The sequence below is a fragment of the Ciconia boyciana genome, chromosome 5 (assembly GCF_034638445.1).
Source record: "Ciconia boyciana chromosome 5, ASM3463844v1, whole genome shotgun sequence".
Classification (NCBI taxonomy): domain Eukaryota; kingdom Metazoa; phylum Chordata; class Aves; order Ciconiiformes; family Ciconiidae; genus Ciconia; species Ciconia boyciana.
The window spans coordinates 60773154-60790113 of record NC_132938.1 but is presented as its reverse complement, the minus strand read 5'-3'; the positions used below and the strand labels follow the sequence as shown (position 1 = coordinate 60790113).

The 16960-nt window shown below is 44.7% G+C and overlaps 3 protein-coding genes across 11 annotated transcripts in view; 2 read left to right on the top strand and 1 right to left on the bottom strand.

Moving 5' to 3' along the window:
• The window catches only part of HGSNAT (heparan-alpha-glucosaminide N-acetyltransferase), a 26482-nt gene extending 21258 nt beyond the window's left edge, over positions 1-5224 (bottom strand). Inside the window, exons 1-4 of one of the 7 annotated variants that reach the window (XM_072863316.1) lie at positions 5096-5223; positions 2657-2791; positions 1362-1545; positions 113-192 (exon numbers count right to left, since the gene is read on the bottom strand). The gene's annotated coding sequence lies outside the window, so the exon portion shown is untranslated. The other 6 variants (XM_072863314.1, XM_072863310.1, XM_072863317.1 and 3 more) reach the window with 6 other exon arrangements.
• Positions 1792-16960, top strand: SMIM19 (small integral membrane protein 19). 3 transcript variants are annotated; one of them, XM_072863320.1, is made up of 3 exons: positions 1792-2032; positions 2181-2305; positions 2893-3421. In XM_072863320.1, exons 1-3 carry the CDS (start codon positions 1875-1877, stop codon positions 3060-3062), a joined length of 453 nt encoding a protein of 150 aa, XP_072719421.1. In that variant the 5' UTR covers positions 1792-1874; the 3' UTR covers positions 3063-3421. The 3 variants fall into 3 exon arrangements, with proteins under 3 accessions (XP_072719421.1, XP_072719423.1, XP_072719422.1); XM_072863322.1 differs by lacking the exon at positions 2893-3421 and adding an exon at positions 15393-16960 and having other exon boundaries at positions 1795-2032; XM_072863321.1 differs by lacking the exon at positions 2893-3421 and adding an exon at positions 3449-4381 and having other exon boundaries at positions 1798-2032.
• Positions 5098-16960, top strand: part of SLC20A2 (solute carrier family 20 member 2) — a 58885-nt gene continuing 47022 nt past the window's right edge. The window contains exon 1 of the mRNA XM_072863307.1: positions 5098-5232. The gene's annotated coding sequence lies outside the window, so the exon portion shown is untranslated. The remainder of the gene's footprint in view (positions 5233-16960) is intronic.

Genomic DNA, 16960 nt, shown 5'->3' with positions numbered 1-16960 from the left:
TACAAAAAGTGCCTTTAGATACAGCTTAAATACAGCTTCTCTACACCCCGTACGAGGGAGCCTGATCTCAACTGAGGTCTAAAGGTAGTAGTGAAATATAAAGAGCACCTACTTATGTTTATTCTTTCCACTTTTCTTCCACAGATGTTTAATGTTTTCTTGTTAGGCCTGTTAGCAGAAAAGTTTAACATCCTAAAAAAGCAAACAAAAAGCCTCAACTTCATGAGAAACTATTTAAAATCCCTGTAAACCCATGCTTAATTAACTGTCTTGTGTCACGTTGCATAACTGATAGACTTTTTTTTTTTCTTCTTAGTGGTTTCCACAGTTCTGTGCATGGGTGCCATCCCGATTTAATGACCTAGAATTATGTCTAATTGCTGTTCTACTTTTCTTTCCCACACCATGTGGGGTAAGGAACTTTTCTCATGATAACAGTGCCTTAGCTTTTTTTTTTTTATTGTCATTTTCACTCATATCCTTTTCTGCCCTGATCTAAGGCTTCTTAAAATGAATCTGTTCCATAGCAAGGAAAGAGAAGGACCTGGCACATCTTGCACTGAGAAAATGGCTCCCTGAAGGACGGAGTTTCCCCAGGCTGGTTGGACATTTGCAAAGTGAGTGCCATCCAAGCAAGGTGTCTAGACTCCCTCTACTCAGTAAGGGGTCAGAGCACTTCCCAGGCACAGGAAGACTCATTCTGCATGTTTGACATAGGTTAGATAAATCATGCCCTAAAAATACTTGGGTTTTCCCCTTATTGTCTTATAAAGGGTGAAGACAAATAACCACAGCATGAGCACACACCCCAAATAGGTGTAAAGCAAAGGGAGATGAACCATATCCATAATGTCTACATTGTAATAGTTCTAGTATCTGAAGGAAGATATGGTAAAAGGAAATATCAGGGCCAGAGGTGGATAGAAAGAAGCAGGACGAGAGGATAAAGGACAGCACACCTAACCTATCATGTAGCTCAAATATGCCACATCAGGCAGTACAAAAAAAAAAAAAGTGTGTGTGTGTATGTGTGTTAGAACATCCTCTGCCTATTTAATGTGCATCTCATTAAGCAGTTCAGACAACTTTTCAAGTTTCTAAACCAAAACACTTGCTCTGCTCCACCTTTTCTGCCAAAGCATAATCCTAGAATTGTGCTTTTGGCATCAGGAGCATATGGAAGATAGGAGTAAGCTATGTTGCTCCAGCATCTGAATATCCAGCAACTCCCGTTTTGACACACACACACACACACACACAAAACAGGCAAGATTTTTCAGAAAGTGCTGTTTCTATTTTGACAACCTAAACTGTCAAATTTAGTTCCTATGTGAAAAGTGAAAGCTCTTGACAATCTGAACCTCTTTTTCTCTCCACACCACGCGCCGCTGAGCTACATCCCACAACTCCACTGCCACAGAGCGAGCACCAGCACAGGCGGCTGAAGGTGTTTTTGACTCCACGCCTGCCAGGCTTTCAGAGCTGCTGAATTCACACCTCTGGCGGCCCTCCACCCGCCTGCGCGTTTTCCCTCAGACACTGGCACTGCGAAAGCAAGAAGACTGTTATAGCCCCTGTGCCTGCATCCTCGGGGAGAGGATGAGAAACCTCCAGGGAGAGAAACCGCCACCTACTTATGTCCGATCCCCCAGGGACTGGTAGCTAGAAGGGAAATAAAAGGGGGGGGGGGGGGGGGCGAAGCGACGCCAGCTCCCTCACTGCCCCTGCTCAGGGCCACCCCGAGATGGCGGCAGGGAAGCCGAAGCGCGGCGCCTCACGCCGGTCCCGACGGCTCCCCTGACGTCACTTCCCGCCGCCCGCGCGCCGCCACGGGGCCGCCCCTAACGGCCGTCCCCCAACGGCCGTTCTCCCCCATGGCGGCGGCGGCCGGGGGGGCAGGCGGCGGTGGCTCGGCGGCGCTGGGCGACAGCGGCGCTATCGACTACTCGGTGCACGAGGCGTGGAACGAGGCCACCAACGTCTACCTGCTGGTGGTGCTAGCCAGCCTCGCCCTGCTCGTCTACGCGCGGCGGTGAGGGGAGGCCGCGGGGGGGGAGAGGCCGCGGGGGGCGGGGCGAGGGCTCCCGCCGGGAAGCGGCCGCGCCGGCCCCACGTGTAGCCGTGCCGGCGGGGCCGGGCCGGGCCGGGCCGGGCCGCTCACCGCCTTGCCCCCCTCGCAGGAACAAGAGGAGGATCATGCGCATCTTCACCCTGCCCCCAGCCGCCGAGACGCCGCCCGAGCCCAACTTCTACGACAGCATGAAGAAGATCCGCCTGCGGCAGCAACTGGAGATGTACTCCATCGGTAAGTCGAAGGAAAGAAGGGGCTCTCCTGGGCCAGTGGGCTGCTGGGGACGGTTCCTGCAGGGGTGGCCTCGAGCCTGCCAGTCCTCGTGCAGTGGGGGCGCCAGGGCGGAGCCCTGGTCCTGTGGCACCATGTGAGCAGGGGTTCTGCAGGAGCGTGGGTCACAGGATTGAGGTGTGAGGGAGCAGCTGTGTGAGTCTCTTCTAGCTGTCAATGAATCCGATGTTGAAGTTTAAAAGAGCTGGGAATGTCTCAATATTGTCAAAAACGTGGATGGATTTGTAAAAGTTGAGAGGACTGTGGAATCACGAGTAATTCATAAATTGGAAATAAATGAGAATTTTACTGTACCAACAAGTGTTGCTGCTCCCATCTTAACGTTGAAGGTCAGGATGGAGGTAGGAAAGAGCCCCATGCCTCTGGTATTCCAGAGGTCCAGTTCAGAGAAACACCTGTACTTGCTTCACATCTGCCATACATGCACGCCTAGAGGGAATATGGGCAAGAAATACTTAATGAGTTGAAACCACCTTTTAAATGTGAAGATTTAATGTAAAGATTCTTAACCAGGCCATTGCATTCTGTAGGAACAAAAAAGGACGTGCTTCCTACAGAGGAATGCCTGCTGGCATTTGTTGTTGGTGTTTGTTCCACCGCACACAACTCTTGGATCTCCCTTTGCCTTGCTAACCAGATCAGTTTTGAAGTCAATGTAGTTGTTAGCTTGTGGCTTGTATATTGTGGAGGAGATGAGTGATGTGGAGATCAACCGTGTGACTAATGAGTCGTTCGGGTCATCTGTAATAGTACTTCTGAAGCCATAGTCTTTAATTTTTTTGGTTTTTTAAATGAAAGGACCTGAATGGAATCATAGTTGTCTGCCATTAATTTACTGACATTTTGCTATGACTCTACTGTTCAGCCTTCTCAAGGCCATATGCTAAAGGACTAGTTCCACGTGGTGACTGAAACTTCCTCTCGTGTGGCTAAGCAGTGAAATTACGTTCTCTGATCTTAAGTCTATTTCTTGATTGTTATTGTATTTGTACGTGTATATATATCGATATGTATACACGCACACACATATATATATGTATATAATAAATGGTATAATTGGTATTGATCAGTGTTTCTTTTTTTCAGCAAGGAAGTATGAACAGCAGCAGCAGCCACCAAAACAGACTGAAAGCGTACAGCTCTCAGTGGAGTGAAGCCCACAATTATAGGAACTCAGGATATATTTCCAGGGCTGATTATAAGAGTCAGTGTGGAGCTATTTTCAATGCCTCTTAATGGATACCTAGCTGAAAGCAAGGGGGAAAGGAAGGGGACTCCCCAAAAACCTTTGTTCTCGGTAGCTTTTCTCTGAGCCCCGTGAAGTAAACTGAGTGCCTACTGAAACATTCAGCATGAACGTACCCAACACAGGGCAGAGCTGCTCAGAGAAACCTCTGAGTGTAGAGAAGTGCAGTCTTACCAGTGTTTTAAATTATTTCTCTCTCTGCCGGCACCTTGGAAATCAGCTCCTACCTTCTCTGGTAACAGCACCCTAGAGAAAGCAAGGCAGTACCTGTCTGCCTGGAAACCCTTTTGTTCCTTGATCACGCATTGTTGAATTTGCTGAATGCGTTCAGTAAATGTGAATGAAGATACTGTGGCCTTACTGCCTAGCGAAGGTGAACAGCTTTGAGAGCCCAGAGTGTCGCTGGCGGTAGCGCAGAAAGATTCCGCTCTCTCACGTTTATATGGAGGTTGCGTATGCACTACTGTGAACCTTTCCTGGAGAAAGTTTGAGAACTGAGAAGTACACAGTGAATTGCATGTCTAGAAGACACTTAAAGCCAATACTGTAACGTTAATAGCAAAAGTGGTTAGCGTAATTTAGTAAAATTGCTTTAAAGAATGGGATTGTCTAAAAATTTGCATAAACAGAAAGATCATGGCTTACCCAGAAGAGATACCACACCCCAGTGACTTTTTTCTTTCTAGGTAAATCACAAAATCAGTTAATCTAAAGAATACTGCAGAAATTACTTCTTAATAAAAGCATCGAATCATCAAAACTACTTGAAGCTGTATCATGCTGTAATTCCTAACGTTACATGACCTGAGTAGGCCGAGTGGCAAACAGAACGCTAACAAACGGCACAGAGAGCTGGGAGCGTATGCCCAGAAAGAGGGTTTTTTTCTAGTTCTGTGCTAAAACGTATTAAGTCTTGGAGCAGTGGTAAGCAGCACTGCAGTTCCATTCAGATATGGGGAAACTTGTCTTTGTTCACCAAATCCTCTTTATTAGGTTGAAATTACCTGTACTTTATTGTCTGTAGGGTCAGTAAAATGGGACCTGGGCCGCACTGGCTGTGGCAGGAGATAGCTAAGCGGGTTTGCCCCGTGAAAAGGGCTCCTTTGGGTGAAGCCTTGCCATCCGCCCCAGTGGCCCCTTTTGACAGCTCCCCCGCGTGTAACCGAGGAAAACAGACGCGTGGCTCAGCGGGGCGAGGGCTGGCGGGAGGGAGCGCCGTTCCCACGCAGCGGCGTGGGAGCAGGAAGACCGCGGAGGATGCGGGAGTCCCCGGGCCTGCCGGCGGCTCGGCTGCGCTGCCCGGCCTCCTCCCGCTGCTGCCTTTTCCTTCCTACGTTACTGCGGCCGTACGAAGCCCCAGCTCCGCACCATCTCCCCGTTACTTAGCGGTATTTACGCGGGACAGACCCACCTCCGGCCGAGCTCCCGGGGCGCTGGTAACACCTACCTCCCGGAAGCAGGGCCCTTCCCCCCACCCCCGCGCCGACCTCACTTCCTGCCGCCGCTTCCGCCTCCGGGCCGCGCCGGCTGTTGCTGCTGCCGCCGCTGCCGCCGCCGCCGCGCTGCCGCTGCTGCTGCTGCTGCTGCTGCTGCTGCTCGGAGGCCGGAGGGCGCCCGCCGGGCGGTGAGTGGGGCCGCGGCGGGGCACGCGCGCGGGGGCGCCCCGCCCTCGCCCCTCCCCTCGTCCTGTCCGCGCTGAGGGGAGGGGGGCGCCTCACCGGCGGCGGCGCGCGGGGGCTGTTGTGAGGCGGGAAGGGGCCGCCCGAGAAGAAAGCGCGGGTGGGGAGGGGGCGGCCGGCGCCGGCTCCGGCTCCCCTTGAGGCCCTGGGGCAGGCTGCGTGCCGCCCGGCCGGGTGGGCTTTCCCCTCCATCCTCCGCGGGAGGGCTCTCCGCGTCCTGTGCCCGGCTTCGCTCCGCGGGCGCCGCAGCGTTGTCCCGGCGCGGGGCTCATGGCTGTACCGAGAGCTCAGCCCTCCTTCCCACCAGCCCTGCCCACCCGAGCGGTCAGCCAGGGAACAGGCAGCGCGGGGATGAATCCTTTCTAATGGCGCATCTTCTGTAACGCTCTCCAGGGCCACTGTCCTCAACAGCCATCCGATGCAGCTCCGTGCGTTTCCATAAAGTAGCGTGTCAAAATGAACTCATTCTTTCCAGTTTACTAAACCCAGCCGTCTGTAGCTAATAATTTTACAATTTTCCTCTCAGCTGAGCTGGAAGCACGGTGAAGCGCTTAGAAATCTCGAGGGGCTTGCAGCTCTGCTTGTATTCATGGGCCTGAGGTAGTGGCACAAGCATCTCACAAACTTACTTGTTGAGACAAAACATTTTTAAGGAGAAGCAACAAAAGCAAAAGCTTTTCCAGGGTGCGTACCTTTTGCATTTGCTAGGGTGTTAGAAGAATGCTGCTTGAGCCATGAGCGAAGGGCAGGTAGTGCTTTGTCTTCCAGACTTAAGTGCAGCTATTGAAGTTCTGTCCCAGCAAAACTATACCGTTTTGTTGGGGGTTTTATATTTCAGTTTTACAGTACAAGTATGCTTTGGGATGGAAGGTACAGTCAGCTTTTGAAATTTTACCTCAAATTTCTGCAGTGATTTTTACCCATTAATTCACTATACTGCGTGTAGAAAAAAAGTGCTTTCTTTAATTGGTAGTAAAAAATCGGTGCCTAAAAGCAAAGACAGATAGGGTAGAGACAATAGATCTATTTTTTTTTTTGCATCCATTCATAGTAGTCGGGCTTGTAGGCATGCACAGGAACGGATTCTCAAACTCTCGTGGAACTTCGTTCATGCTGAATTATTAGATGTCTTGGATGGGGAAAGCTTTTGACCTTTAAAAAAATTGTGCCAAAGTTATCTTTAGTCGTGTTTATTTTTGAGAATGCTGTACAGAGGCAGATCTTTCTAGCTTGCCCAATACTGTTTAAAAAGCTATTGTGATATGTAGATTTAGTGGTGTCTGATCACACAAAGCATGCGAGGGAAGGCTTTCAAAGCAGTTAAAACTTTGCATCTATAAGGTACTGCAGAAAAGCATTAACAAGTTGCTCTCAATTACAACTCGGATGTTTTTGAGAATCTGACAGCTCTGTTGTGTCCATGGGAGCAGCTAAACAGCAGATCTTACAAAAGATCTTTGTAAATGCAGTCTTCAGACGGAGTTACAACCATGACTCTATAATCTTATGTGAAAACTATAATCTTCTGTCAAGTAGTGGAAAAGCCATCTCTCTCCTCATAACTAAAATGTGGCTGCCAAGGTTTCATACTCAGTGCTGCACAGAAGATCAACGCTTTTTGGATAGAGCTTTATAAATTCTGTGACAAGGCTCAAGAAGGTCTTAAATATTTCTAAGCTATGAGTGTGGCTGAGTTTAAAGCTGAAGACGTTGTAGACTCTGTGGGCCTTGTAGTGAAAATATCTTCCCCTGTGCCATGAGCATTTTGAGTTTCAGTCCGGTGTTACGTGCCTGGATAGTATGAATTGGCATGTGCCGGCCAAGCCCAAATGAGGACGTAGCCTGTGGCAGCTGCTGTGGTGCCTTATAGCCATAAGAGTTATGAATTTCAGCAGTGTGACACTCGGGTGGTGCTAAACTTGCTCTCAAACTTCCCTTTCAAAACTGCCTGATCCATCGAGAAGACCTGTAGAGGAAGCCTTTGCTGTACCGCTTGTACTGCTGATGCCAGTAGAAGCTCTGAAAATGGGGAGAAGATCCCAGTGCCTTCGTCCGAGAATGGTTTGCAGGGAAGCTTCTTCAGCGCAGTGCAAAATTATTCATTGAGAATATTCTAACCTATGATGAATCTTTCTGTAATTTGCGTTTTGCATATATGATTAAGCAGCATTGGCGAAAAGCCTGGTGACAGCACAGGGCTCTGGAATGTCTCCCTGTTGCCTGGGCAGTTTATTCACGTTAGCTTACTTCCGTGAGCATAATCACTCCTTTTAAAGTCCTCCTGAACTCAGGAGTGCCGCTGCTGTTGAGCAAGCTGAAATTATACACGCTGCAGAGAGAAAGGTGGGTATGTTGCAACTTAACCTCTCTTTCAGAGGAATTGAAGAGATTTTGTCCCAGCCCTAATTTCTACATTAAAGAGACTGAAAATTGTCACTACATGCCTTCTTCAATGGGGAAGAAGCACCTTGTTGGAAAACATGTTATTAACTCCATGATGTCTTTAGCCTGTTATGCCTAAAGAGCAATAGCATTTGGAGGAGGCTTGCTGACAAAGTGCAGTCTTCAGTCGTGGTTGCTTACACTCTGAATCGGAAGTAGTGATCAAAAGGTGTTCCCTTTTTGCTCCAAACACTTAAACTGTGCTTTAGTCATGGTAAGGAACCTGGCTGATGTTACCTAGCTTATTAATGTAGTCACTCAAACAAAAAGGCAGCACTTGATCTTGTCCTTGAGACAGAGCTGCCACTGAAGAGCAGAAGGTTTCACTGCCTGAGGCTCCTAGGAAGAGGTAAGATCCTTTACTTTGCAGCCCCATTTCTGTTGTGGCATAAGAGTTAAGGGCTAAGAACAAGTTTCTTGTAGTCTAACAAGCTCCATCAGAAATTGGTGTCGCCTGGGTTGGCAGGACTCCCTGCTGGCTCAGGGATAGACACTGAGTCCCTTAGTGGGACAGACATTTAGTGGGACAGACACTAAGGGACAGACACAGACACATGACCAGAGATATTGACCACTGGCAGAACACCCCCAAGCCAGCACAAATGTCTCGTGAGAAATCTGACGTTGGGGAGTGGAAATCGGTGCTACTTTTTCTGTAACAGAAGACAAGAAGGGAAGAGAAAAAAACCCATGTCGTGTTAAGAGCAAAAGGCTCAGGATTTTTTTAGGCAGGAAAAATCCTGCCTTAGTAACTTTTTTTCCAACTCTGATAAAAAAAGGCTGATGAAACTTCTCAGTCCTCCGTTGTCTCCGTGAAATCTGTGTTTACAAGGAAAAGGCTAAGAACCTTTTTAAGAATGAAGGTGGTTTGCCTGATTTTTGCAAGGAATGTCTAAGCTTTGGGTGTTACTTTAATAAAAATAATTCCTGATCTTTTTATGGAATATCTAAACTCTGGGCGTTACTTTAATAAAAATAACTTCAAACTCCAAGATTAACAGAATTGCTAAAAGGAGTTAGTTCTCAATGAGAAAAACAATAAACTCAATTTGGAATTTCTGAACCAAGCCCTCGAAAGCAATTTGTGGCAAAACTCCAGAAAAAGAAAAAAAAATTTCATTTTTATAGAATAGCCATATATCTTCTTTCTCAATTATAGCTAGGCACTGCTTTGAAAAGTGATTCTCCCCTTGCAGAGGCCTAGGAGTGAGATGTTTTAGGAGAAGTAGGTTTAATTTTAATCTAACAGTAAAATGAATTAAGAATCCTAAAAAGGGCCTGCTCAAATTAGGGATTTGCTGAAATTGGAGTCTGAGAAAATATCTTACATTTGCACATCTGAAGAAAAACTTAGATCCTGAGTCTGCGAAGGAGTAGTCCCCTTCGGTTTCCATCAGGCTGTCAGACTTGCTGGAACTGGTTTTAGACATCCGTGATGTATAAAAGGCATGTGTGGATCTATAGCTTGCTCCTGAGAAAGACCGCAGTTTGGACAAGATTATAGAAACATTTGTCTTTTTTGTAATGGAATAGAATGAGTATTTTGAAAAGACTCGGCTGGCAGGAGGGCTGTATTACTTTCCAAAATATCCTCTGGATCATCCTGAAAACATAGTTTGTAATACGCTCTTGACTGACAGCATAGGGTGTGAAGCATAAATTCCTGAGCAGGAAAGATGTACGTTGCTTGTGCAATGGGAGACTCCATGTGATCTTGTTATTTATGGCACTTCTCTCAGATGTCTTTCTGGGACTTGAACAGCTGCGGTGAACTTTACCCAGCACAGAGTATTCGGTATGTTTGAACGACTCTATTTTGCCGTTGCTCAGATTGTGGTGTATGCTCCGATGAACAATATTAGAACCAACTTCTGTGACACCGGTTGTAAAGACAGAGCACAACTTAGGGAACCCTTTTACTGATTGATGAAAAGCTTGAAGGGGAAAAAAAGTAAGAATATCATCTTCCATAGCTTTGGTTGGGGGACATCAGGGAGTGATAGTTGAAGGCATCCAATTTCTTTGTACTGTAATATGGAAGGAAGGGTGGACTGACAGAAGAGGAAGACTTGCTTTTTCTTTTCAGAGGGAAGGTTGTAAGGGTAGAGGCAGAGGCGCAGGCTTTTTCAATAATCTAATTTCTTGATGACCATCTTGTTAAATGGCAGCAACTGTTTTTTGCAGGAACTTTCCCTCGCTTTGGTAAAGAGCTGTGGCTCATTGCGCGTTTTGATATGTGGCAGTGCCATTGCTAAATAGATCCAAATCTACAGTCAGATAAGGCTTGGAAAAATTGGTGTTCTTAGCTCAACTAAGTAACCGAGTTCACATGATCTGTAAGTGGCCAGTGGATTTTTTCTTAGGCAAAGTATGTACTGCTTGTATTGCACATTTATTTAAAGCTAATTTTAGCACAATAGATTGAGAATTCTAGCAGCCAATAATACCTTTGTTGAGTCCGTTAGAAGATTTCCTTACCCAAGATCTGTTTTTGTGTGTGACAAACAGAAAATATCACATCTTTTTGACTTCATATTCAGTAACAACCCAAAAGCGGTGAAAGCATTGCACTCAAGCCCTCCAAGATTACTTTTGTCACTGCTGATGGGAGAATTGTTCTGTATCATTACTGTCTTCTCTTTCAACCTCAGCAAATCCTGAAATGCCAAAGGCAAACCACTTGATGGCTGATCAGAGGTCCTGGAGATGCTGGTATGTCAGTGCTCTGAAACTTGTGGCTTGGACTGCTGTTTGAGCATTGCCTAAGAGCATTGTAGAAGTACTCGGTTCAGTATGTTGTCTTTACACATGTGAGACAGAAGAACAGGAAAGCATTTATGGCCTCTTAGAAAGAAAGTATGAAGATCATTGCTCTAGAACAGAGTTTCTAAGACTGCTGCATAACTATTAAACAGCATGGGGAGGTCATTGAGAAATATGCAATGGGACAATTTAACTGTCATTATGAGACCTATGATTCTATTGACTCTAATCAGTATATGATACCCAAATAGAGAAAAAAGTTGCGTGTGGTTGTATTACTTAATGAGCTAACAGCTGGCAAAGCGGTGCCTGTTACCAGTTCTGTTAGTGCTATTTTGATCATTAAAGAGCTCCATTCGTTTATGGACCATAGACTGGGACAGGAGTTTTCTCTCGACTGGTTGCTTGCCTGAAGATCCTTCCAAAGACGGATGAAATGGTGTAATTTTCTTTTTGGTTGAGGCAAAGAAGTATTCGGTTGCCATAGTTCACCAGTTCCAAGCCCATAATCAAAACACTTGCGGTAAAACAGTGATGGCTATGTGGTGTTTCTCACAGATGCTGTAAACTCTGTCATCTTCTTGGGGGGCCATCTTCACATGAGATATCAGCCAGACCCACTCTTTCTCTCCTAAAGACTTTGGGATTAAGAACCTGTGGCCTGGGGTCCAAAGTTTTAGCTCCAGAGGCTGGGAGAAGAAAGGGCAGCCCAAATAGTTTCTGAAAGCAGGACTATATTTTGGGAAGTCAAGAGGATCCAGAACTTCAAGTTTGCTTTAAGAGTCTTCCATCCTTGTCTGCTGCTTGCATACATCATTATATTTTGTTTCACCAAATTTTTGTTGAATGACGGTGTGGCTTTATACCTTGATGTCTCTTGCAAGCGTTGTGTGAGCAGAAACAGCAGTGACTAATAGCACTGGAGCTTTAGTAAGTACTTGGCATAATAATCACGATGAATACGGCATGAGCTCATCCATAAGTAACAACTTAGGCTAAAGTTATTGTACAGAGGAACCTGCAGCCCACAGGAACATCAGCCAAGAGCAAAATGGCATTGATTTTGCTTGGTTGGACACTCTTGTTCTTTATTCAGGCATGGACATGGGAGGAGAATTCTTTGCTCAGAGGGAGAGGTCCCTGTATGACCTTGAAAAGCCCAGCATGGTATGTTTCTTGTCTGATCTCTTATAACTAAATTTATCAGAATCTCAGAGGGGTTCAAAGAGCACAACAGGGGAAACCAGTTTGCTTGTAAGGGTGGCAGCTCTGGAGTGGAAAACATCAGAAAAGTGAGCTTGCAAGATCTGGAAGAGGGTGGGGCCTGGTGAAATTCTGGTGGAGCTGCCAGCTTCCAGCAGATCCCAGAAATTTAGTGTATAGAAATGTTGCTGGATAACTGATAGAAGTTGCTAAGTTGTTGCCTTAAAGGCCCTCAGATTGTGTTCCTGCTCTGTAACAGAGCATAGTATGGCATGGGAGCTTATGGCGCAAGCCAGGCTGGAGCCCTGGGAAAGGGAAGAGAGGTGGTTAATAGCTGTGCTAGTTCCCATTGTGCAAGAACAAAGGGGTATTTAAATGAAATTGAAAATCAGTACAGTTGAAACCTGGCATAATTATACCACATGATATTACTGAGGCCAAAAGTTTAGTCAGATTCCAAGCAGACCTGGACATTTATGTATATAGTAACAATGTCCAGAGTTGCAGTAAATAGGATTAAAAATAAATTAAGCACATAAACCTTCATGCTAATTGATGAATTCAGGAAGGAATTTCCCCTTTGGGTGAATTACATCATTGTTCACTACCCGAGCTGTTCTACCTGCTGAAGCATCTGGTCCTGATCACAGGAGGCAGGATTCTCAAACAGATGGACCAGCAATCTGACCTGTCGTGGCAGTGCTTAGCTTACCCTGCCTGGGTAAGGTCTTGTTGAAAGGGTTTGAGAAGCTTTTTTTTTTTTTTTTTTAGGGTTTTCTGAGGCTACCTGTAATGTGGTATATGTCTACTTTTCCAGTTTCTCATTGGTGAAAGAGGACAACTGTTGACCAAGTGCCTTTAACGAATCCTGAGAAGTGCCTACTAACACGTCAGCAGCAGCCCGCATAAAGATGGAAGCTGTGATGGGCACATAAGGCATTGCTGTATTGCTCCCTAGATTAAAAAGTAGCTCTGTGAGCAGCTGAAGTAGTGAAGATGAGTTTCCTGCAGCTTTCTCAGTTTTGGTGGCACTGTGGTACCTTAAACATCTTCCCTTCTTTCTTCCCATTACACAGCGGTACCATTAGCATCCCTGATTTTCCCAACAGCACAGTGCCTGAGCAGCCTCTCACTGCCTCGTAGTTCTTGGGTATATTTAATCAAAACATGATGTCTTCCTGATGTTTGTGAACCATGCATGTTGCTCAGGGGGCTGCCTTGGTTATTTATTCTGCAAGCCTCTTCTAGGAATTGAGCACCTGTGAAATCTCTGTCCTTTTCCATCAGATTAGTTTGAAATTGGCCTTATAATTTATGTTTCTGTGCATGGGACGGTCGGTGTGGTTATGTAACCATTGTTTCCTTGGGAAACAAGGAAAAATACCAGTCTTCCAAGCAAGTTGCTGTGGAATACTTTTCCTTTCAAAGCCATTAGGTGCATGAACAGTTACACCAAATAATTGAGGCACGCCTGCATTTAAAACGTGCACTGTTTAATCTTAAGACTTTCCCCAAGGTATAAGGGGAAGGCTTCCTTGCCAAAACACTGTAATTGAGTTAACTGTCCAGGAGGTTTCTGTGTTTTGTTACTGAGCTACAAAATTCTTCTGCTGGTGTTGGCTGCTTTGAAGATCAAAGTTAGAAGTACCAGCCTGCCAGTAAATTGTCTCTTCAAAATAAAACTGAAAATTCCTTGGTTGCTTCAGGTGACAGCCAGCATCAGATCTTTTTGACAACTATTAATCTTTTTCTGCAGTTCTCTTTCTGCATGCAACATTGAGCAGCCTGGATGTCTTGTAATCTGTATGGTGCATACGCTGAGTATAGACATCTGATTAACGAGTGAGGATGTCAATAATAAATTGAATTACTTGTCCGCAGTTAATTTCTGGTGCTCAGAGAGAATCTGGAGTTATGATGATTATGGAACAGTGAAATTGTGGTTTCTGTTTCCTGTATACAGTGATCATCGTGATAAAAGATTAAGGATCACTGTGGTATAAAATAATTGGATGGTATCTGGACATGTTCTGGATGTCCTGCTGACGGGACGTGTGGCTGCCCCAGCTTTTGTGCTCATGAAAGCCCATGAAATTTGTGATAATTGCCTTTCCCAAGTAGGCAATAGCATGTTTCTCAATTAGCAGGCATGGTCACTGAGGCACAGGCTTTCAGGACGGTTTGCCTCCTAAGCACTTTTGAGGGTAAGGACTTCTTCAGGAGTTCAGAGTTGAGGGAATATGTATTTTTCTTTGACGTATAATCCCCGCACAGCAAATACATTTCTGTCCAGTTACTTAACAGCTATTGTTTCTGCAATACCCAGAGCGTTGTCAGAGGGTTTCTTGCTTTGACTGTCCAAGGCTCAGTTATCTTCTCTACTGCAACGTGCAAGAACCAAAGCCAAGACTTTTTGTGCTTGGATGGGACTCTGTCCCTACAGCTGTCCCTCGTTTCTAGCGTAAGAGAGCTGAAACAACCTGTTGTTTTGCTGGGAGGCGTCGGCGAAGGACTATGCTGTCTTTCTGAGTGAAGTGTGCCAGTGTATGGAGCATGCTGCTGTCAAGTGCTTTTGAAGAAGAAAGGGGGATTTCACATGGGAGGTGGAATTCTGAGAATTTGAGATGGTAGCTGATAAGAGGTAGGATCTGCTCTGCCTCTGCTAGTAAGAGATTTTGGTGCTAATGTTTATTTAAAGATGGCCTTAACCCTAAAAGGGAGAGATAAAATTGCTTTCATGCTTCTGTCTCACTGAGAGCTGGCTGGCAGAATGGTTTTGGTGCCTGCTTATCTGCCCTGAAGGCTTCATGGCTGGGGAGGCTGCAGAAATCATCTCTCCTGCACCCCCTCATTCAGCATTTGGGCAAAATCGTGAGGCAGGCAAATGGTTTGGGCTGCTTGTTTGGACACAAGATGGCTGTGTCTTCATTTTGCGGATGAGTCATCCCTCTGCCTTTTTGTTGTTAGACTCTGAACAGTGCTGCTGTTGGCTTTGGGCCTGCTTGATCCCAAGTTTTGGATGGCAGAAACAGATAGGCAAGTCCCCTCCACCCCCACTTTATGACATGATTTTGGGGACAAAGACACACTGAAAATACCTTAGGCCTTTGTCACCTTGTAGTTAAACTGCTGTAATGCACAGGAAGCATTTCCTCCGGTACCTGATAAATGTGTAAAAATGCAAACGTACTGTGGAAGTTGCGTAGATTAAGGAGCAGTGGGGAAAGTAGAGGAGAGGGCTTACATCTTTGTTTTTCGTCTCAGTTGTGGGCTAGAGCTTTACTTACTTGGACAAACGGGTCCTGGGTAAAGATAACGCATTGTCAGTAGCAGATAAGTTAATAGATGGATCAGCGGTTTCTTTTAGTTGAGCTGGCTGCCGCTGACTAGTTCTGCAAGCTTGGCAGCCGATGATGTTTTCCACAGTATGAAAGGCTAGCCGGTACAGGATTTCTCCTGCTCGTCATGTCAGAAACAAAGGTGCAGATTGGGAGATTTCATTGGTTACCCCAATTTTGGCACGTAATGTTTACATACCTAGTTTGGCAAAACTTTGCTGTTGTGAAAGGAACTCTTTATTTCCTAAAAGGAACTTGAATGAAAGTTGGGATTTTATTAAAGACACAGAGGCATATTATTATTCATCTTTCCTTGCTTCATCCCTGTGATGTTTCCTGTTTTGCTTCTTGAGATACAGGTGTCATGATGAGGAGCTTCTCAGAAACAGAAGTGGATGATGAGTGGAGATGAAGAAATCATACATTTAAGAAGTTGGCTCAAGTTTCCGTTACAGGCATGGAAAGTTTCTGAGACCAAGCCATGTGAGAAGAACATGAGTAAAGAAGAGGGAGATGTAGACCCAGACTTTCTAGAAGGGATTGCAGGATTTGAGAGGACGCTGCACATACGTCACGTAGTTTGCTTGCTTATTCATTTACCTGCGCCCCTGGATTGTAATACTTTGTTTGCATATCTGTTTGGAAGTTCAAAAATCCCCTCACATCTGTGTCTTTAATATGATCATGGCTTCAAGCTTGTTTTAGGAAGAGCAGAACATCTCTGTAGTTTTTATTTGTGGATTAGATAGCTGCTGCTTTGTACTTGAAATCAATTTTGGTTTTTTGTAGAAACGTACATTGAATATGGAGAAGATCAGACCATGACTGTTACAAAACAGGAAATCAGGGGTTTTGCTTGCATTTAATAAACAGCCTTTGCATAAAAGGTGTGACAGGTGCATAGGTAAAAGAAAAAAAAGATAGTGCTGGCCCTCTAATTTGTGTAACCTTACAATGTATTGTTCTTACACTGTCCTTAGACAGATGTCAGAATCAAATATTAATCAGTTCAATCTTTTTTATTTGACTGTTGGTCACAAAAATATTCCAGATAGGTAAGATTTCTTGGCAGGGCTGTGGGGTTTTAGGTGCAGATTATTTAGTATTGAGTTAAGGGAGAGCTTTTTAGAAAGGTAGTTTTTTTTAACATCTTGGGTGTTACGTGAAATATCTCCAAGGAAATACTAGCCATGCAGTCCAGCAAGTTACGATGCTGTGAACAGACTTAATTGTAGTAAGCCTCTGATACGGAGTTACTAAGTCTTTGACATATATGTATTTAAAATTTTAAAATTAAATGTCATTTCCTATATTGGACAGTGTTGCTGGTAGAGGCAAAGAGCATCTTTATTTTTCTTATGAACTCTTATCTGTTGTTTTATCCTTAATAAAAGGCTATGTTTATTTTTGCATACTGACTGAATATTTGGCCTTTAAGAGTATATAATTAGATGGAAGAGTAAAAGCAGTTGTTAAAGGACTGTTTTTTCTAATGAAAATAGTTTGAAATCATATAATTTTAGTTTCTTCCGAATAGATGTGATTAGTGTGTTGGAAATAGTTTCACAGTGGATATAAACAGAACAGTTGAGAGACAGTGGCTAAGAATGTGTCCAGCTATTTTTGTAGCAAACAGTTATATTTTTTCAGTCTCTTTACTTAGATATTTCCGTATAATTGAACAGCTAAATTACAATTGGATACAAAAACTATTTGCACTTAGTAATATTTATATTTTAAAATAGGTTTTATTGTACTAATTGATAAGTAAATCGCAATGACTGTGAGAAAATCCTAGCGTATATTATTACTTTGATAGAAATTTGAGTATGGGATAGTATTGTCTGTATCATATAAAAATGTTTTCATGGATTTTTAGCTGCTGAAACTGAAATCAATAAACTTTAGTTACTGTTGTTGACTGGAA

Bases quoted from the DNA above. Each gene is read 5' to 3' on its own strand.
- SMIM19 (XM_072863320.1), top strand. From the start codon at position 1,875: ATGGCGGCGGCGGCCGGGGGGGCAGGCGGCGGTGGCTCGGCGGCGCTG. The intron at 2,033-2,180 runs GTGAGGGGAGGC...CCCCCCTCGCAG, and splicing joins CTGCTCGTCTACGCGCGGCG to GAACAAGAGGAGGATCATGC. The intron at 2,306-2,892 runs GTAAGTCGAAGG...TGCATTCTGTAG, and splicing joins ACTGGAGATGTACTCCATCG to GAACAAAAAAGGACGTGCTT.